The 19665-nt window shown below is 56.5% G+C and overlaps 9 protein-coding genes and 1 non-coding gene across 10 annotated transcripts; 3 read left to right on the top strand and 7 right to left on the bottom strand.

Annotated features, from left to right (window-relative positions):
* Positions 1-142: 142 nt before the first annotated feature.
* On the bottom strand, positions 143-1168 carry N657DRAFT_632004 (uncharacterized protein; the record flags this gene model as incomplete). Its single annotated transcript, XM_062791113.1, has 1 exon — positions 143-1168. One exon carries the CDS (start codon positions 1166-1168, stop codon positions 143-145), a length of 1026 nt encoding a protein of 341 aa, XP_062649567.1.
* Positions 1169-1548: 380 nt separating this feature from the next.
* On the bottom strand, positions 1549-3466 carry N657DRAFT_569188 (thiamine diphosphate-binding protein; the record flags this gene model as incomplete). The annotated part of the gene is made up of 3 exons (XM_062788643.1): positions 1549-1808; positions 1885-3220; positions 3308-3466. The coding sequence occupies 3 exons, from the start codon at positions 3464-3466 to the stop codon at positions 1549-1551; spliced, it is 1755 nt and encodes a 584-aa protein (XP_062649566.1).
* A 1320-nt stretch (positions 3467-4786) lies between these two features.
* N657DRAFT_678842 (MFS general substrate transporter) lies at positions 4787-6389 on the bottom strand (the record flags this gene model as incomplete). Its single annotated transcript, XM_062796118.1, has 2 exons — positions 4787-5998; positions 6114-6389. The coding sequence occupies 2 exons, from the start codon at positions 6387-6389 to the stop codon at positions 4787-4789; spliced, it is 1488 nt and encodes a 495-aa protein (XP_062649565.1).
* Positions 6390-8032: 1643 nt separating this feature from the next.
* N657DRAFT_568058 (uncharacterized protein) lies at positions 8033-9417 on the top strand (the record flags this gene model as incomplete). The annotated part of the gene is made up of 4 exons (XM_062788558.1): positions 8033-8197; positions 8271-8307; positions 8382-8449; positions 8536-9417. 4 exons carry the CDS (start codon positions 8033-8035, stop codon positions 9415-9417), a joined length of 1152 nt encoding a protein of 383 aa, XP_062649564.1.
* A 340-nt stretch (positions 9418-9757) lies between these two features.
* N657DRAFT_688472 (NAD(P)-binding protein) lies at positions 9758-11042 on the bottom strand (the record flags this gene model as incomplete). Its single annotated transcript, XM_062796942.1, has 3 exons — positions 10545-11042; positions 10422-10486; positions 9758-10275 (listed from the first exon to the last, which is right to left on the bottom strand). Exons 1-3 carry the CDS (start codon positions 10829-10831, stop codon positions 9758-9760), a joined length of 870 nt encoding a protein of 289 aa, XP_062649563.1. The 5' UTR covers positions 10832-11042.
* Positions 11043-11512: 470 nt separating this feature from the next.
* On the bottom strand, positions 11513-12267 carry N657DRAFT_631999 (uncharacterized protein; the record flags this gene model as incomplete). Its single annotated transcript, XM_062791112.1, has 2 exons — positions 11513-12081; positions 12180-12267. The coding sequence occupies 2 exons, from the start codon at positions 12265-12267 to the stop codon at positions 11513-11515; spliced, it is 657 nt and encodes a 218-aa protein (XP_062649562.1).
* Positions 12075-13092, top strand: N657DRAFT_708899 (uncharacterized protein). The gene has a single exon (XM_062797410.1). The coding sequence runs from the start codon at positions 12348-12350 to the stop codon at positions 12840-12842; it is 495 nt and encodes a 164-aa protein (XP_062649561.1). The 5' UTR covers positions 12075-12347; the 3' UTR covers positions 12843-13092.
* N657DRAFT_708895 (uncharacterized protein) lies at positions 12748-13759 on the bottom strand. Its single transcript, XM_062797409.1, has one exon. It carries the CDS (start codon positions 13559-13561, stop codon positions 12962-12964), a length of 600 nt encoding a protein of 199 aa, XP_062649560.1. The 5' UTR covers positions 13562-13759; the 3' UTR covers positions 12748-12961.
* A 334-nt stretch (positions 13760-14093) lies between these two features.
* On the bottom strand, positions 14094-18596 carry N657DRAFT_662213 (FMN-linked oxidoreductase). The gene is made up of 4 exons (XM_062795127.1): positions 18069-18596; positions 17887-17983; positions 17437-17818; positions 14094-15653 (listed from the first exon to the last, which is right to left on the bottom strand). Exons 1-4 carry the CDS (start codon positions 18352-18354, stop codon positions 14202-14204), a joined length of 2217 nt encoding a protein of 738 aa, XP_062649559.1. The 5' UTR covers positions 18355-18596; the 3' UTR covers positions 14094-14201.
* Positions 18597-18840: 244 nt separating this feature from the next.
* Positions 18841-18924, top strand: N657DRAFT_t57. Its single transcript has one exon. It is a non-coding gene; the product is annotated as a tRNA-Arg (tRNA).
* The last annotated feature ends 741 nt before the right edge of the window (positions 18925-19665 follow it).

Here is a 19665-nt window from a genome sequence, read left to right as displayed (position 1 = left end):
AACCAAGGAGAGGAAGCCCACCTCTTCTTCAGAGCGAGACACAGAATTTCCGCCATATCTAACCTGCAACGCCATACCTAAACCCATTACCAACAGAGGAAGAACAAAGTCCGAACCCCTCACTCACTTCCCTTCCCCTTCATCAACCCCCAACCGCCTCTCCAACCTTCCCTTTGCCCCGTTCCTTCACCCGATGCTTCCCAGTTTCATCCCTCAAATCATCCACCACATGCCTCCCACCCACACCCGTCCCATGCACCCAGTCCAAGACACCCCACCCGCCAAAGTTGCCCCTCCCGCCGCTGGCGTAGTGCACCGCCGTCCGCCGCGCCATGCCGCCCATCAGGATTCCCGGGACGACCCTGTACCCGCTCATGGAGAGCGTCTCCTCGAGCGTGGCGAGCGCGACATAGACGAGGAAGGTGAGCATGTGTAAGCTCCAAAAGTGCAGGGCCAGGGCGGGGAGGTAGAGCGGCGCGAAGCGGTGGAGGAGGTACGGGAGGGGGTGGTCTGTTTTGAGGAGGAGGGAGGATGGTGTCGTTGTTGTGTGGTGGGCGTGGGCATAGCGGGTGTGGAGGGTAGTGGTGGGTAAGGGGTTGTTTCGTTTACGCTTGGTGGGAGGGTTGTTGCGTTTGGAGAGGGGTGAAAGGGAGGACGGGGGATGGTGGCCGTGGAGGAGATAGCGGTGAATGTAGTAGGTGAGGATCTCGCGGGCGGTGAAGAGCAGGGCGAGGTGCTTAATCATTTGCCATGGGAGGGGGAGAGTTGTTGAGGTGCGGAAGATGGGGCCTCCGAGGAGGGTTGACAGGCCGAGGGAGGCGGCTGCCTCGACTGCGGTCTCAAGAGCGAGGTTAAAGAGAGCGAGGCCGGTGAGGCTGACAAGAGAATAAGCATCGCGTGGCGGGAGTGCTGAAGATCCGTTCTGCTTGATGTTTCCCGACAGCGAGGGCAAGAGGGTGTCGAATGCGAGGAAGAGCAGAGATGGGACCAGCCAGAGGACGATGCGCAGGGCGGTGGTGCCGACAAGCTCGATCTTTAAGGGGGAGTGGCTCAGCACGAGGGTTGTCCAGGTCATGTAGAAAAAGAGCAGGTTGAGTGAGGTTGACCATGATGTAAGGGAGGTTGAGAAGAAGTATGACACGATAGGAAGTGAGAGTAAAACATCCATTGTCGAGTCACTGCTCCTTCAATATTGTCTGCAGATGTGTGGTACAGTAGTATTGCTGATTTTCGTTGTCTCTAGAGGGAGAGGAGCTTGAGGTTATGGTGAGATTCCGGGCAGCGTCTATCGCAAGCAGAGTGGTCGAATGGCACCTGCCCAAAAGGCAACATATGTTCCTTTGATGTGGCTGAATGCGTTGTCGTGGCACTTGTAAGTTTGCTGGGAGGTACTGACATCATGGCTTCCCAAAACGGAAGTCTTGGCGCCCAGCGCGGATGCCAAGTTCGACTGCGAAAATAGCAAGAACTTCGAATTCCAAGGTCAACTCCGAATCTCAATTGGCCAGGCAATGCAACCGGCAAAAAAGAAAAAGGCGCCATCGTTTATCAAAATCCGGGCACGATCCGACAGTCGACGACAGTCGTGCTTCCCGCCTGGACCTTGGCTACGGCATCCTTTAGAACCGCCTCTAACTGGCCGGCTTCTTCAACCCTCAGTGCGTGCACATCACCAGCCCCAGCGGCCGCCGCAATGCCGGCATAGTCTGGCGGCGGCGCAAACGAGATGTGCATTTCTTCGTTGGACGCTTTGGCTGCCGCGCCCTGGGGGTGCACCAGCATGTACGACTTGCGCGGCGCATTCCAACCTAGCGTGTGTCAGTTACGGAGAAGGGCTAGCTACACGCGAGATGCCGGGTATGGTAATGCAAGTACTAGACTCACCGTTGTTGTTTAGGACGACGGTCATGACGGGAATGTTATAGCGGTGAGCAATCCAATACACGCTGCCAGGGACAGAGAACAGGTAAGTCCCGTCGCCGACGATCTGACAGACGAACTGATGGCGTCCCTCGGCTTCGGCCGCGAGTTTGATGCCCAGGGCGGCACCGCCTGACCAGCCCAGACCTCCTCCGCCACAGTTGATCCACGAGCCGGGCCGAGTCGGGCGCACGTTGTCGTGTATAAAGCCTGTGTTGGTGACCGCCTCGACCACCCAGATTGTGTCCTCCGGGCAGGCAGACCGGAGCAACTTGCTCAGATGAGCCACGCCAAATCTTCCTTCAGGGAGGGGCCCTGCCGCCTTCTCGATGCCCTCGATCCTTGCAGCGTACGACGCCTGACGGGAGGCTTCCGCCGCGGCAAGATCCTGCGACCTGAGGATCCTGGCCGCCTCGCTGCCTGGACTGCTGAAGAGGTTGAGGATCTGCTGCACTGCAAGAAGCGGGTCGGCCTGGTAGCGGGCATCAGACTGGATATAGAAGAGCGGCATGCGCTGCTTGAGCGGATCGACATCAATGTGGAAGACCTTGGCGTTTGGGCTTGGCTTGCACAGCGTCGGGATCCACGGGACGTCACAGTCGAGGACCACAATGACATCGGCATCGGGGATAGACGAGTCAGCGCCCTGCCTGACGCCCAACCACGCGGGATGATCTGCGGGCAAGCACATGTCGCTTCCAGCCGTGTCGAGGACACGGAGCGCCTTGATAGTGTCGGCAAGCTCGACTAGCGCCTTGGGAATGTCGTGGTTGCGGCCCGAGTAGCCTGTTACGAGCAGCGGTCTCGACGCACCGGCCAATGCCTCGGCAATCTGCTGCGCACCCTTCGGCGGCAGCCCACCCAACTCGATGGGCGACCAGTACCGCTGTCCGAGACTCATCTCATACGGTTCCAGTTCGGCCTCCAGCACCTCCCGCGCGGCGCAGAGGTACACGGGCCCCTGGGGCTGGCTAGTCGCAAACTGTAGCGCGCGGTTCACAATCTGCTTGACGTTGACGCCCGTCCTGATCTCGTTGGTGTAACGGCAGTACTGGGCGACAATGGCGCGCTGGTCGGGCACGTCCTGCAGCCAGTGGATGAACTCGGAGCGGGAGCCGCGCAGCTCGCCCTCCTGGGTGAAAGGGGAGAGGCCCGCGAAGATGAGCACGGGGGCACGCCCGCTCGAGGCGTTATGCACGGCGACCCCCAGCGCCTGCGTGCCAACGTCGACGTGGACGATGACGCATTGGGCCTTGCCGGTGAGACGGGCGTAGCCGTCGGCCATGGACATGGCCACCATCTACCCAAACAACATGTCAGCTGTGGCTTCTCTGACGAGGAGCCGAGTATTTGATTACACGACGTTTGCGTGTTATTAGAGACACACCTCGCTGGGGCAGGTGATGATGCGCGGGAATCTGGGGTCCGACCTCCTCTGCACCATGGCCTCGATGATGCTGGGATGGTCAGACCCCAGGTTGACAAAGCAGTGCGACACGCCTGCGTCGGCAATGGCTTCGAAGAAGGCAAACGACGTGGTATACATTTTGGATCTTTTGACACGGATCGGAATTGGGAACAGAAAGCGGCAAGCGGGACAGCACCAGCAGGCAGACTGGGACCGAAGTCAGATTTTGGGGGACGATGGTCCACAATAACTACTTCGTATCTCTGCAGATGGCTTGTTGCAGCGCGTTTCTTCGGGGACAGGAAACTCCACCGCCCGCCAGGGGTCGCCGGTCCGGGGCACCACGGAAGCAGCTAAGAGAGTCTGCTGTCCCGGCCCGAGGACGGAGCCTGGGAGGAGACCATGTGTGGAGTATTCGGTGTAGACGACCACTGTCACGGACGAGCTGACAAGCCATTGACAGACGGATGAAATTGATGGTGAATCTGACACCAAGGCATGGTCAACTAAAAGGTACAAATTGAGGCAAGCCCGGGGGCGTGTCCGAGAATCTCAGATTGGGGCGTTTTCTAAAGCGACGCCTCTTATTTCAATGCTACCAACCTCGGAGGGCCAAGAGCACCAATGATCCTCCCTTGAGTTGTGGGGCATGCAGGTGAGAAGCTTCATCAACCAACATGCATATCCGTACGGATCCGTACATCACAACGAACAAGCTGTTGAGACGTAATCTGAGTGGACGGCTGTAACTTTGCTTGCAGCTTGCAGCTTGAGCCAGCAGGATCGCTTGCGGGAAGGTTTCAGGCAAGCCACAACCCCCACCCGCTCCCTTGGAAATTTTTTTTCTCCTGTGGCCCATTGAAGGTATTTGCACACAGAAAGGGATGGTCGGGGAATTCGGTGCGAGATAATAAAAGCCGAGTCTATACCGGGAGGGTAACGTACGCGAGCCATTCACTGCAGCGGAAATGTGGTCCGCCCCAATCAAACCACGCCCGCCGGCCCCTTTGTATGTACTTACTACTACTTGGACGGAGTGTCTTGGGTTCAGAGCTCATGCTCTGGAAGGATTCCAAGTTTGAAAGCTGTCGCCTGTTTGAAAGACCGGTGGGACAGTTGCAATTCACAACTCTGCCTCACAGCATGAGTCAAGGTCCGTTGATTCATTAGCTTGCCTGTTGGACTCAAAGGTGCCTGAAGATGGCTGCTTGAATGCCATGTGTTGTGACGGGTAATTGCCTCAATGTCGTCCAACGGCTGATGATAAGGTTCTTCAGTTGCCTGGAAAGCGCACGCGACGGGACATCGGTCCTCGTGCTACAAGGGCAATCTCTTTAGTAAGCACTAAAAGCAGCTCGATAATGATGCATAGGCCGTAGCCGTGGAGCAACGATCGCAGTCTGGCAGCCGGTAGAAGACTGGCCCCGGCACGGCCCACCATCTCTTGCTGTAACATATTTACAGAGTGAACTTGAAGCTCGGGTGCCAGTCGCCCATGTTGGTCCGGTCCTCCTCGGGCAAGGCGAGCCGGTCATCGCGCTCACCGCGCGCCCTCTTGCGGTTCTCCCTCAACATGAGGCCGGCCATGGCTGTGGCACAGAGCGCACCGAACCACATCATGCCAAGGGCGACCCCGTATCCCGTTTTGTACGTGGGCGCCTCCGACTTGATGAAGATGAAGGCGCCCATGATGCCGGCGAGGTTTCCAATCATGACCTGCGCCGAGGCGCCAAACGAGCGCTTCCAGTGGCCCGAGAGGTTGTTCTGCAGCCAGCCGAGGCACATGGGCGTGATCATGTAGGCGCCGCCAAAGACGAGGAAGACGGCTGCGAACTTGTAGTCGCGCGACTTGCCCTCCTGGGCGAGCAGCATGGCGTAGCCGATGGTCGACATGGAAGCGCCGCCCATGATGAAGCTGAAGCGGTGCTTGAGGCGGTCCGACGCCCAGGCACCGAGGATCATCATTCCGGCGGCGAAGACGTAGACCGGGATGGTGCGGACCTGCGCCTCCTGGGCCTTCCACTGGAATTCGAGGAGGATGGTCGGCAGGAAAAAGGTGCCCGATAGCCCGGCGACCGAGATGCCCATGTACATGAAGGCAGCCAGCCAGATCTTGCAGTCGCGGACAATGCGGGTGAAGGCGAACTTGTTGAGCGTGTCCATGCGGCAGAGGTCGCCCACGTCGGCTGCCATGCGTCTGCGCAGAAGATCCTTCTCCTCGGCGTTGAGGTAGCGCGTCTGCTCGGGCCAGTCAATGATGAGAAAGGCAGCGAAGATGGCGAGGAAGGAGGTAACGGCGCCCTCAATGATAAAGATCCACCGCCAGGAGGCCATGGTGGGGGTGCCGAGGCCGGCAATGGCGTAGGCGAGCAGGCCGCCAAAGGCACCGGCGACAACGGTGCTGCAAAAGAAGAAGGACATGCGCTTCTGGTACTCGTGGCGCTTGTAGTACATGGACGAGACGTAGACGATTCCGGGCAGCACGCCGGCCTCGAAGGCGCCGAGGAGGACGCGCAGGCCAACGAGGGCTTCGTACGAGTGGACGAAGCCCATGCACATGTTGATGATGCCCCAGAGAAACATGAGCCCTGAAAGGAAGAGCGACGGGCGGACATGCTTGATGATCATGTTGGAGGGCACTTCGAGCAGGACGTACGACGCGTAATAGGCCTGGCAACATGAACCGGTCAATAAGTAAGTCGGCCACTCAGGACGTGCTCATCGCCTGCTCGTACTGGATGCGCACAGCAGTGGTGGGGATGAGACGCGGGGTGAGGGGGCATACAAAGAGAGCGACATTGAAGCGGTTGCCCTGGTCGAGCTTGAGTTCGCTGGTGAGACCCTGAATGGAGGCATTGCTAATGTTGATGCGGTCCAGAAAGGCCATCATGTAAACGACGAAAAAGACGGGGAAAATGATCAGGTCGAGCTTCCTGAGGAGCCGGCGCTCAGCCAGGGGGTCGATTGGCGCATCGTCAGACGTATCCGAAGATGGTGACCCGGGCTTCAAGACGTCGGCAGTGGCCGCATCAACTCGCTGTTTCTCATCGGCGGACGACATGATTCTTAAGTCCCTTAGGTATTACCTATAGGTTGGTGACGTCGGGTGGGCTGTGCCTCGGTCGTGCACGACGTGTATCAACGGATGGCAGAAAACGGTCGATGCACCAATGGCTAGCGGATGAGGCAGCGCGGTTGACTCGGGAAAAGAAGGGTGGGAGAAGAATGCAAGAGGCATAAAATAGAGAGAACGTGGCAACCCTGCGCTTCGGTCGGACGGGGCGACAAGTCGGCAGCAAAGCCCAACCGGTTCCCCCCTGTGCAATGTCAAACCCGAGACCTCAGGCGCTGAGTCCTCGGGGAGATTCCCCCATTTCGGCTGGGCCCGGCCGGCCGTGCAGGTGCTCTGTTCCGTCGTGAGGATTTAAGCTGCGTCGAGCAACTAGGGTGTGTGGCAAGGGACGACTGGGAGACGTGCCAAACACTACCAATGGCATCGTTGCGGTGGCCGTCGACGAAGCCTCCATATCTGGTGAAGGGAAAGTATCGCAAGGGGAAGTGTGGGGGGACACCGGTCTTGGTCAAGGACGCAGAAAAATGCAGAGCATGCATCGGACAGATAATTCGGGTTTTGCAAATGCCTGCAATTCCCGTGTCCCATTCCCGTATCCTGAGAAGGAGGATATGCTCGCTCGGCCTGCATCGTCCAATACGGTCCTAGATGCCGTTCTTGAGCAGGATGCAAATACGACTTGGGGGCGGCAATGTTGTTGGTGATGGGGAACTTCTTTGTCGTGCAGTCGGGGAATGCAGCCGGTCTTCCACCCGCAGCTGAGTGGGGTTGCCAAGATGGTTAAGTGAGCCTTCCCGCTACCGGGCGCTTTCCTGTTGGAGATTTCCTGACTTCGGCCCTGGTCAGCAGCTGGGCACCCTAGCTGTATGTAATGTTAGGTCGACACCACAGCACCGCACTGGAAATTAATGGGCATTTTCGAACCGAGGAAGAATCGAAACGACTGGAGGACTCGATTGTACAGTCCCAACAGGTATTCAGGATATCTCTCACTTGAGCCCATTGGTATTAAGGTTAGTAAAGAAAGGAAAACAATGAGTAAATGTCGTTAACTTGATAAATCATTCAGAACTCGAAAGCACAGCGGATCACGGATATGGTACTCCATACGACCGGCCACTTTCGCTCCTCTTTCATAACCGTATCGGAGATGGCACGGCAGGGGCGGGGCGCAGTTACAGAATTGTCGGCCTCGTCCATTGCGTCGAATCCTTCCAACTGAGAATTTCGTATCAACCCTTCAATTTCAAACCCTGCAACAGGGCTTCGAGAAAGACATTTGCTTCCTTTTACTCCCCTCCCCTGCAAGTCACAGAAAGGACGCATTCAATCAAAGGGCTCACATCCCTGGTGAACCATTTTCCAAGATTCCGTCGCCGATTCGCCGTAACATGATGCTTTATGCAAGGAACAAGCCGTACTGCGCATACATGGATAAATTTCTTAACCTGTCCTGCTCCCACTTCAGGTTCAAGTGGGAAACCTGAATCCCTGATTTTGTCCTTGGACGCAAGAATAATCCTCCCCGAAAAGATGCTCCCTCCTGTCGGCTGGATGAGATAACTTGAACAGAGGCGGAAGAGAACTAGGACAGAAGAAGCACGCCACCAAACGCTTTGTAGCCGCCCGGAATGCCGGAGACGCTCGACCTAAACGACAACAATTCCCGCCTTATCATTATCCCAGCGGCCGTCTTCTTCGGCATTTGTCCCGTGCTCGTGGGCTTGCGGATATGGGCGCGCCTGAGGAAGGGGGGCAAACTGGGCGCCGACGACTGGACTGCTGTGGCAGCTCTTGTATGTGGCCAAGTCTTTGGTCTTCTCAAATTGGAAGCGATGCTGTTACGATTGGCTGACCGCAGATTGGTAGGTGTTTGTGCTTCTCACCAGCGCCTTTTTAGTCACCTGTGAGGACTCACTCTTGTTTAATTCTCCTGCATCTCGACCAGGACAAGTCATGCTGAACTGCGACGTCCTCTAGCCTGTCAGTACGGAATGGGACGGCATTGGGTGACTATCAAGGGGAACGACAGGTTTGAGACAAACAAGGTGGGTAAATTCTGGAGTGGTCGAAAAGGCTGAAACTCTTTCAGTTTCTTCTAAAACTGCGTGCTAACCACGCGCAACACTTGAAGTATTTCTACATGTCCCAGATCACCTACAAGGCCGCCATAAACCTCGTCAAATGCAGCATCCTCCTCCTCTACCTTCGTCTATTCCATGTCGTTCACTGGTTCCGCTACTCGTGCTGGGCGCTCCTCGCCGCCGTCGCCACCTATTGCACCGCCTCCATCCTGGCGACCATTTTCCAGTGCCGGCCCATAATCCGGGCACTGGATAAAGACACGCCGGGCACCTGCATCGACACTGCCAAGTTCTGGTTTGCGAACGCAGGCTTCTCCATCGCCACGGATATCATTATCCTCCTGCTGCCCATGCCTCTCGTCTGGAAACTCGGGGTGCCCATCGCCCAGAAGTTGGCCCTCATGGCCGTCTTCACCATCGGCATCTTTGCCACCATCACGTCGTGCCTCCGCGTCACGACACTCGACATATTTGCCACGAGCCCCGACAATACGTACAACGTCGACAACGTCATGTGGACCATCGTCGAGCCCAATGTCGCCATCGTCTGCGCTTGCCTCCCCGTCCTGCGCCCCTTCGTCGTCAAGCTCATCCCGGGCCTCCGCAGCAAGAGCTATGGTTCCCAGGGCAACCCCGGGTACGCATCCGGCAAGTCCCGCCTCACGCTGGGAAGTCAGAACAAACCCGACGGCGCCCGCCGCGACTGGGTCGAGCTTGCCGGCGTCAAGTCCCAGGGCGTCCACCTCGCATCCATCCGCCGTCCGGGCTCCCACACTGGCAGCGAGGAGAGCATCCTGACGGGCGCCCAGGGGCAAAACGTGAATGAGACTGCCGTGTCGGGGATTCAGAGGACGGTGGAGTACAGCATCCAGTACTCGAGTCAGAAGCAGTCGAGTACTAGAGTGGCGGATGGGATGGAAACACAAGCTTGATACAGACCAGGCCTCACATGTACGAGGACTACGAGCTCGGGCTCTCTCTGCTGGAGTTTCAATCGATTCAAGTCCTACAGGCACACGAGCATTATGGGCTTTGACCAGGAAAAGGCAAGAGCTTGGGTACTGCGGGAACATTTACGAATCTGCCTGGGTTTGCTCATGATATGAACCGCGGTTTAGTGGATATCAATCATCCTTGCAGTCGAGAAAGGATCTCGGCGGGACAGGTACCTTCACGTTCGGCCAGATAGCCAACTCAGAATTGAATATCGCTACCCGAAAATGATACCGCTGTCATTTTCTTGCCCCTTACCAGTACCTCAAGCCAACACCATCACTCCTTGAAGTCAGTGCTGCTCCAGATCTCCTCATAGTCATTCGCCGTCTCAGCCAGACTCTCACTCAAAGCCCGCATGGCACCGCCCGTATCACTTCCCAACGGCAGCCGCAGCCTCTTCTCCTTCCCCTTAAACAACCCCTCCCCAGCGACATACTCCCAAATCCTAGCCGCCCCCTCGACTGGATTCCCCAGCTGACGCCCATTGAATCTTTCAAAATTTGCCCGCGCCTCGTGCGCAATTGTGCCGTCATACACAGCCAGCGGCGGCGCCAGGTTCGACGCCGCCGAGGCGGACGCGACCGATGACAGAAACGCCGTGCGGAAGTAGCCCGGCTCGATGACAAAGGCGTGCAGGCCAAAGGGGGCGATCTCGGCCGCCAGCGCCTGCGTGATGCCCTCGAGCGCGAACTTGGTCGCGCAGTAGACGCCGTTGGACGGGTAGCCCCGGAGGCCGCCGATGGACGAGATATTGGCGATGGTGCCGCTCTTTTGGGATCGCATGTGCGGGAGGACTGTTCGGCAATGTCAGTCATCTCCTGCCTATTAAGCGTGACTCGGGAGTGATTTGGCGGAAGAGCCGGTTTTTGGCGGACACAGGCGACTTTTCCTAACTTCCGAGACGTCTTGAAAGGGACAAACGGGCACGGATTTTACGTACAGGCCCGGATGGTGCGCAGAACGCCAAAGACGTTGATGTCGAATTGCTTCTTGACCATTTCGTCTCTGGAAAAGGGGATTGTTAGTATGAACCGGCTGTTGGGGTAAAGGGGGGTTGGCGTACTCGGTCTCCTCGATGGCGCCCATGTAGGCGTAGGCTGCGTTGTTGACGAGGACGTCGACCCGGCCAAAGGCGCCAAAAGCCTTCTCGGCGTAGGCGTTCACCTCCTCCTGGGAGAAGGAGAGGTCATACTGGAGGACTTTGACGCCGTCGACTTTGAGGCTGTCTGGGACCTTGGACGGTGACCGAACGGCGGCAATGATTCGGTCGCCCTCCTTGAGCGCCTTGAGACTGAGTTCCAGGCCGAAGCCCGTATTTGCGCCGCTAATGTGCCAGACACGAGGAGCCATGGTGGTGTTGACTTCAAACCCAATAAAGAGTTAGGGGTAAATTGTTGGATACAAAGAGCAACTGGCAAGCGCGATGGCCCGGTGAGTCTGATCCGACGATGACTTCAGTGTGGAGCCGGAATCTGTAGACAGCTATGTACTTGCTTATACCCCTCTCATAATGCTCGTGCGCCATCTTTCATGGATGAGGTGCCTCCCGGACCTCCCTGACACACGACAACATGCCAGCCGCATTCGGCATACCCCTCACGCATGTAACGTCTTAGGCATGTCCCAATGGCGCCAAGGCGGTTGCCTGCAATTCTTCGACGAATCTCGACGATGCCCTCATCGCAAGTGAGTAAGCAACTTGCTGGTCTTCCAGTGGCAGTGCGGTTGCGAATTGCATGAGCCCTTGGCATCACACTACACAGGGGCCAACGGGAAGCCATCAATAGTGTCGCTTGCATTGTGACCACTCGGATGCCCGACGTCCTGCTGGGGCCAATTATGAAGCAAACAACAAGCTCATAAATGAGCTTTTCATTCTGACCGACTGGTTGGGAAGTATTTAGAGGTTTAAGTCCCGAAAAACTAGAACAAGATCAACGAGGGTCCTGCCGTCGGGAGTGCTGAAACTTGAGTTGGAGAGACGGTGAAGGATCAACATCAACTTTCTTCGACAACACCCACTGCTAGATATCAAGCCAGGCGAATTTTGGTGGGCTCCTGGCCATCAAACAAGGAACGGTCCAAGATCTGTCCCACGCCGACCCGTTGCCAGGCGCCTAGGTCAGCCAAGTACGAGATAAATAACACCATGTACCCTCTGTCAATGCCATTCCCAATCCTATCGGAAGTATGGCACGCCACCTTGACGCAAGTGACGCCCTCCACCAGCCCGTCAATGCTGGCCCTTGTCTCGTAGTCGAGCGATGCCCAGCCGATAAGCCGTCCACTGTCATGCTGTACGTCCAAGTGTCTGGTGTCATGATCAAGTGCGATGAACAAGATGGCAATGCCGTACAACGGCATTCCCAGTCGGCCCTCAAAGAAGCGCAGCTCAGTGTTGATGCGGACCGCACCCTCAAGTTGCAGAACGCAGGGGCGCTCAGTTAGCAGCCCATGCTGCGTCATGTCCCCTACGAGTCTGATTTCAAGCCTGAGCTGGCCCAGGGTAGAGATGCTCGCATGGTGATACTGAATTACAACGACCACAGAAGCCCACGACCAAGTTAGCGCTTTGGCAGCGAGGTCGTTCTCGAGAGCCACTTGTCGGCCCAGCCACAGGGGGCAATAGACAAAATTGTTGGTCAGATTCCGCGAATGCAAGTATCCCCTGTCAATTCCTCGCATTTTTGGACAATACCGGCCAGCGCGACCAGCTTGTCCAAAGGATTGGTGATAAAGCACTCGGAGGACCGCATGATCATTTCATACCAGGCCTGATAGACCATGTCTTTTCAACCGGTGGGGTACTAGTGGTTGGGCTGGGCGAGACGCCGGGGCGCTGCCGTTGGTCGAGTACTGCCAATGCATGCTTCAGCTCATGATATGGGCGATAGGTGACTTCGACTCCGGTTTCGACAAGCTCGACCCCTTGCCAGGATTCGAGATATACGGATCCAGCGGACCCAAAGTGGATGGTCCTGGGCGAGAGGATGCGCCCCTGCAGCACCCAGCCTCGCGAATTCATCTCCCTGCGGTCCAAGTGACGGCGAGCGTTGGAGCCCAGAGCATCGAAGAACGCTTCCGACTCGAACGGGCGGTTGGCTGTCGGGGACTGCGTTCCGCGTTGTTGGTCACCAGCGACGGCCCGAGACCTGAAGCAGCCATATCCGCCTCGAAACTGCACGCTCGCCGCTGTCGTGTCCCCAAACGGCCACGACCTTCTCCCACTGCATCGACTCTTCTAAGAAGCCATGGTCCGCGTGGTCCGCTGCTTGGGCGGCGATGGTACAGTAGGCGTGCATGTATACGTCGCCCATTCTTCCCGCTTCCTGAGACCAATCCTCTCTATCACCCCGGATGATGCACAGACAGTCTACCTAGAGGTAGCGGATACGAAGACGTCGCGTGACTTGGACCACATCACGAATGGTCCGAGGCATTTGGTCGACGGCAATGTGTCTCATGCGCTCCTGAATCGTATCAACGGTTGTCGTGAGCGAGTTGGTAGTTCCCCACCGGTAGCTGAGGGCAGTGTATCCTTGGTCCTTCGAGTCTGTCGGAAGAGAAGCCGTTTCCACGAGACGCACTCCTGCATCGAAATGTGTTTCCAACCATGATAAGACGTGTAGGCAACGGCGAATGACGGCTGGCGTCGCCTGCTTTGCTCCATTGCGTCGCAAGCCATGCCCTGATCGCTTGAAATCTCTCGGGCTCCCCAAACGGAGCCCGCGAGCGGAAACCTTGCTTGGCAGCTGCGGTTCCTAGAAGCCCATACACGCTCAGTCCAACATTGTGTAGTTGAGGTAAATAGTTTTCAATCGTAACGCTCAGGGTGCAGATGTCGCTCGGAGGAGTCTTCGACCTCGCACGCAAGCATATCAGTCTCCCTGTAATGTACGGGTTTGAGAAGCACCATAGCTTGGTCGGGGTTGCCGATTCCGGCGTAGGTCTGCAGCGTCTGCACCAGAAGCAGGCACATGGGGACAACCTCAAGTGCAAGACGCAGCAAGAGCTTGATAGGATTCCGAGTGGCGATGGCCGGTTTCGCTCAATACGGCGGAGGGACTCCTGGCACTGCATGCAGCGCACACCGAGACCCCATCGGCAGGAACATTGGGGAGCGTCGCGGCAATTGGAAGCATGTGCTGGAGGCTAGCTTGACTTCTGAAGCCGGGGCCGTCGGAGGGCCTCGCCGTGGTTCGCGAGGCAGAGTGGCACATCAAGATTTAGCAAATTCGCGACCGATGGGGGGTGGGGGAGAGGTGGAGGGGAGAGCTTGGGAGTGCGAAGGCGTTAGGAGTACGTCGTGAGGCAGCCCAACTGGGCGCAGCTGCATTGAGTTGTTGATGCTAGAAGCCCCTCGGCTTCGCAGCCTTGCGCCGCATCAGTCCAAGCACTCGTCGGAACTGGAAACTCGCCAACACAAGTGGCCGCAAGCGCACTCGAGGGAAGCGTGTAACAGGTCGTCGTGCTGCAAGTCGGAGACGGGATACGGACTCTGGGTTGGGTATGGGAGGAGAGCGGATCTGGGTAAGTCGAGAAAGGACTGGATCATTCTCAAGCCTTGATATGAATATGGATGTCGCAAATGCGGGCAGACACGCTGGCGAAGCATTGAAGTGTGTGCGACTTGTCCATTCCTTGGGGCAACCTGCTGGCGTACCTGGGACCGGCAGCCGAACGAGGCATTCGATATATACAGTACAGTGAAACCAGGACATCACGCTTCCTCGATGGCGAGCTTTTTGCTCATATCCTTCTTGATCCGGGTTATGGTGCCAGAGCCGCCGTAGACCAGCCCTGTGTAAACCATAGCCACACTAGCGCCAGCATTCAGGACCCTGAGAGCCTGATCTCCGTTCGTAATTCCGCCAGTCGCAAAGATGACCTTCTGGCCCGAAAATGCATCGTCGACACCGACAGCTTCGAGTGAGTAGTTGTCGAGCATCTTGCGGTAGCGTCCAACCAGGCTCAGCGTCCGGTCGAACATGGCCGGCCCAGAGAAGCCGCCGTCCTCTGCCAGCGCTTTCTGCTCCTTGCATGTCAGCCGCACTCCCTCCTTGACCAGCCCCGTCCGCCGCTTCGTCGTGTTTCCCACAATCACACCATCCACGCCGCTCATCCACACGGCTTGCACAACCCCTTCCATTTGAGTATCATCATCCTCATCCGGCGAGACCTTGACCATCACTCTCGGCTTGACTTTCTTGTCAGTCTTCTTCGCCTCGTCAACCACTGCTCCCAACAACCTGGCCAGCGGGCCGGCAGCCTGCAAATCCCTCAACCCCGGCGTATTCGGGCTGCTGACATTGACAACCAGCACATCCGCGTATGGCGCCAGCCGCTTCACGCAGTAGACATGATCCCGTATGACCGCCTCAATATCCTTCTCATCCGTCTTCTTATTTTTGGCAATCTGCACGCACAGCAATCGCCCCGGCGCCAGGCTGCCCGGCGGTACCCCACCCTTCCCATCCAGCACCTCCCTCTCCGTCAACCCCCACCGCCGCGCAAATTTCCTCAGCCTCTCCCGTAATCGCGCAGCCATGGCGTCAGCGCCGCGCGAGTTGAGCCCGTACCGGTTGACCATGCCGTCCACGGCCGGAATGCGGAACACACGTGGGCGCGGGTTTCCCTCTTGCGGCAGGGGCGTGCAGCCGCCGACCTCGACGACGCCGGCGCCGAGGGCGAACAGCGGGTCAGGGATCTCGGCGTCCTTGTCCAGCCCCGCCGATATGCCAATTGGGTTGGCAAGGGTCGTGCCGAAGACTGTTACCGCGAGCGGGTTGGAGTGGGATGAGGGGGAGTAGTCGGCTGGCAGGGCGGAGGGGCGCTCGCGCGGGTGCAGGCCGAGCGAGTAGAGGGTTTTGAGGGCGGCGGTGCCGGCGTGGTGGGCGTCTTCGGCGTCGGGGAAGAGGACGCGCAGGACGCGGGGGACGAGCCACTGGTGGAAGGAGGCGCGTGTATCCGTGACATAGTAGTAGGTTAAGCCCGCGGCGGCGGCGAGGGCGCTGGTTACTAATATCGTGCGCGCTGTGGAGGGAGATTGCTGGGAGGATGTCGAGGCGAGGCGGCGGGGGACGTGATTGCCCAGTCTAGCTTGGGGGCGGATAATGGGTCGGAATGCGGCTGCTAGAGATTGTCGGGTTGGAGATGCGGTGCCCGCCATCTTCTAAAACGATGGCTGGCAGAGCCAGCGTGCAATGGGTGCAAACGAGTGACGGCCGGGAGCGGCTTGGCGTTGTTGATGTTGAGCGGCCTGAAACTAAAAATGCGATTCATGGTAAGTACGTCGCGTTGACCGTGCCAAGCAACGAGCACCGAAAGGGCACGCCGAAAAGTGGATCTCAAAACCTCCCCTCATGAACAGAAAGCGCAAACTCCTTGGGGAAAACAAAGACCCTATGTCACCAAATACCGATACTCGAATTGATTAACGTTGACATGAACTCAATGAGTAATATTTATCTTGATAAATTTGAAAGTGGTTGAGATGCGGACGACTTATGACTGTAAGGTGAAATTGCATTAAACGGTGTTCTGTTTAATTCTGCTGTGGTGTCCCGGGGGTTTGTCTTGCCCCCGTGTATTTGCGACCCCTCTCCCAAGAAGGGTCCTCTCAATGCTCCCGCAAAAAGCCCAGAGTCTTGACCCACAAACCCCACAGAATATTCTCAAACACCACACCCATCGAGTCGGTACCACAGGGTCTGATCTTGGACCAGCAACAGAGCTTGTACGAATTTATCCGCCATATCAGAATGCCAAGCAAGAAGCGCGGCAAGAAACCCAACGCAGGTGGCTCAACTACGGGCCCGACTCTGGGTGGTGGGCCGGGTCCAGGGCAGGACGGACAACAGAAAGCAGGGACATCATCTGCTGCCATGACTGCTGCGATATTGTCGACCTCATCAGCGGCCACTCGGAGTCTCGCAGACAGCTACCTCTTACTTGTCCGCCTCACGAACTCCTCAGACCCGACAATTACCCGAATCCTGTCCATTCCCGCCGACTTCACCATGGCTAAAGTTGCGGACGTCCTCACCGTGGCTTTCGGCTGGGCAAAGGGCCGCCATCTGAGTAAGTTCGAGCTCAATAAACTCGATGCAACATCATCGGCTCAACCAGTCAACCGGTTTTTCCGTCAACCAATTCTCGAGATTATGGACGATGAGTCGCTCGAAAACTCTCAGCGCATACAGAACATGATGTTCAACTCGCATTTGTTCCCCAGACCCCCCAATAACTACAAACCGCCAAAGCTGGCAAGACTGGACGATATGTCTCTGCACGCCATCTTCGAGGACAGCAGCGAGTACTACGGGGGCACGCTCCTGTCGTGGATGTACGACTTCGGAGATGGGTGGGAGCATACCATCTGCTTAATGGGCAAGGAGGACAGCCACCTGCGTGCGGCCATGGGAATTCGGTCTCGCAATACTGCGATTTGCCTTGGCGGCGAGGGCCATCCATGTGCTGAGGATTGTGGTGGCAGCGATGGATGGGAGCGACTGAAGCGAGTTTTTGCAGATCCTAGCACCGAGGACCCTGATGGCCAAAGGGAGTGGTACAAAAAGACGTGCACCAATGGTGACCCTGCAGGCCTCGACCCGTTCAAATGGGACTTGGCCGAGGTAAACAAGGAACTGATGAAGATCAAGTAGTATAACGGACAAGGAAGAAAGGAAGGGAGCTAGTGGCATCCGACTATATGACGGAGTTGCCATTTCGACCGTCACCTCGGAAAGCGGGACCTACAATATAAATTGAACTGGTCACCAGCCGTGATCTTGATCACTGAACTTGTTTAGGACGTCACCTTTTTCCCCAGACGCCAGCCCATGCGATGCGTCTAATCAACCGAATTCCCAATTCTACCGGTTGTCCCCATCTATCGCATGAAATCGTCAAAGTGCAAGAAGAGCCGCTCCCCCTCCATCTATTTATGCAGCAACCTCCTCTTCTGACGCAGGCTCAAGGGACCCCTCGGCCTGCCTTGCAATGCGCCGTTCCGCCAACCGATTGAGGTAGCTGAGATACGTCTGCCATCCGACCGCAATAACCCCTCCAAACACCGGCCGATACTCGAGCGGGAGGAACGCGAAACTGAATGCTGTGACGGCCGGCCACAGCTTGCACGAGTTGAGGCAGCTGACAGGGACTGTCTGCCTGATGCGCTCCCATGTCTCGGCCAGGTTAGCGCCGGACAGCAACGCCTGCATGCCGAAGAAATACGTGTTGAAGACCGGTGTGAAGCAGATTTGGTTGATGATGACCTTGGCGGCTATTGACAAGGTGCGCGACGGGTAGTTGAAGTTGTCTGAGAGCCAGACGAACCTGGTGAAGGGTCTGGTCAGCTGTCATTCATTTACATGCAGCGGCAGCGTATTCGGAGAAGAACCCACCATTTGTAGCTTGGTATCGACGATATTGAACCTATCAACAACGAGCGCGCTGTTCGGATCGGGTCGTAGTCCTTCCCGTTCATACTCTGCGCCGAGACTGCAGCTGGTCAGCTCGGGGCCACTCATAGACTTGTCGGGGGGAGGCGACGGCGGAAATGCCGGGTCGTGTGGGTGTCACGCACTGTCGGAGCACAGGTAGATGAACAGCGAGGTGCACACCTGCGTTACATATGGCCTCTTACGCTGCGCCCGCGCATACGCCTGAGCCGCCCTTGTCAATGGCCCCAGCCTCTGCCAGAAGTTGAGTGTCGGAACGTTGTTGGGTGTCGGCACCTGTTCGGGCAGCCGCGCGGTCTTGTTCGGCTTAGTCGAGTCGCTGTTGGTGGATTGCGCCCGGCGGTGCCGCAACTTCTGGAGGATGTCGATGTTGCGCCGGAGCGCCGTTCGGCATGTATAACAAACAGCCATTCTTTGCTGTGTCGCTGCCGTCGTCGCCGTGTCGGGAGAGTTCGCGCATCAAGACAGAGGGGCTCGCATGGCTCTTGTTGCAGGTTGGAAGAGTGCTGATGACTACCGACCGGTGACTCGGGGTTGCCAGCAGTGAGCACGGCACACAGTTCAGCGCCGAGCCAACCGAGAGCGGCGATAACGATAGCGCGGTTATACACCCCCGTTCGGTAACCTAACATACACAAACAGCCGAATGCAGCGTATCAACCCTAGTATTGTACTGTACATAAGTTTCGGGCGCGGCGCTACTGTCAGCATCTACATTTGTCAGTACCTCAAGTGTTGGGTTGGAAAAGGCAAGACGCCCGACAATGTACTCTTTCCTTCCTCGACAGTGGGAATGACTTAATCACACCCTGCAAGTCAAACACCATTCCAACTCAGAACAGAAAACGTCATACGTGTGTAAAAATTCAAATTCAAATCGAAAAAAGGCATAAGGAAGCCCCACTGGCGCAATTGGAAGCGCGTCAGACTTCTATCTTTGGCGGTATCTGAAGGCTGTGGGTTCGAGCCCCACGTGGGGTGAATAGTTCGAAATCTTGATTTTTGTGTATCTTGCTCTCATTGTTCTCCATATCCACGACTTCAAGTCCACCTCGCCTCTTCAAGTCGTTCTCATGCAGAGCAAAACCATGGATGTATAGGTGCTCTGAAGTTCGGCGTCAGTGTTCGCATTTTCATAACCCGGGATTATACTGACATTTCAAGGACATACCTAGCATATTGACCCGAGCTTTTCGTCAGCGTAGCACAAAGCAGGCCTAGTTAGTTAAAAGAAGGAAAAGGGGGAACGCAGAGCAGCAACAAAAACAGTAGGAACATAGGAAGATAAAAAGGAGTAACGTTATTAAGGAAAAGGAAGCGAGAAGAAAAGAGATGATTATGCATAAAGAAAGAAAAGAAGAATCAAATAGAATAACTAACTAACTATAATAAGAAATATGAGGAAAAGAAGGAATGAAGGTGAATATGAATGATCATCCTATTTCCTTCCTGAGTTGAACTCTAATAAACAAACCAACGATAATTAGTCAACGTTAACTAGTTAGTTAGAGTCTTAATTGTATTTAGGGGCTCTAGTTATTGACTGCTATGTATGCGAAACATGTCTGTCCGGATACGCTGTATATTGTACTCCCCAAAAGAGCAGATGGTCAGCCTATAGAACCAACCAGACGCCTCTCCTCCCTCGTGTTTGTATAGGCAACCCCCAACTCCACGCCCGGGTTGACCAGCGGATCGGCACGGTCGACGACGAGCTCTGAG

The sequence above is a fragment of the Parathielavia appendiculata genome (genome assembly GCF_033297405.1).
Source record: "Parathielavia appendiculata strain CBS 731.68 unplaced genomic scaffold N657scaffold_3, whole genome shotgun sequence".
NCBI classification, from domain to species: Eukaryota; Fungi; Ascomycota; class Sordariomycetes; order Sordariales; family Chaetomiaceae; genus Parathielavia; species Parathielavia appendiculata.
The sequence above is the reverse complement of the archived record's forward strand: the minus strand, read 5'-3'. Positions and strand labels throughout refer to the sequence as shown.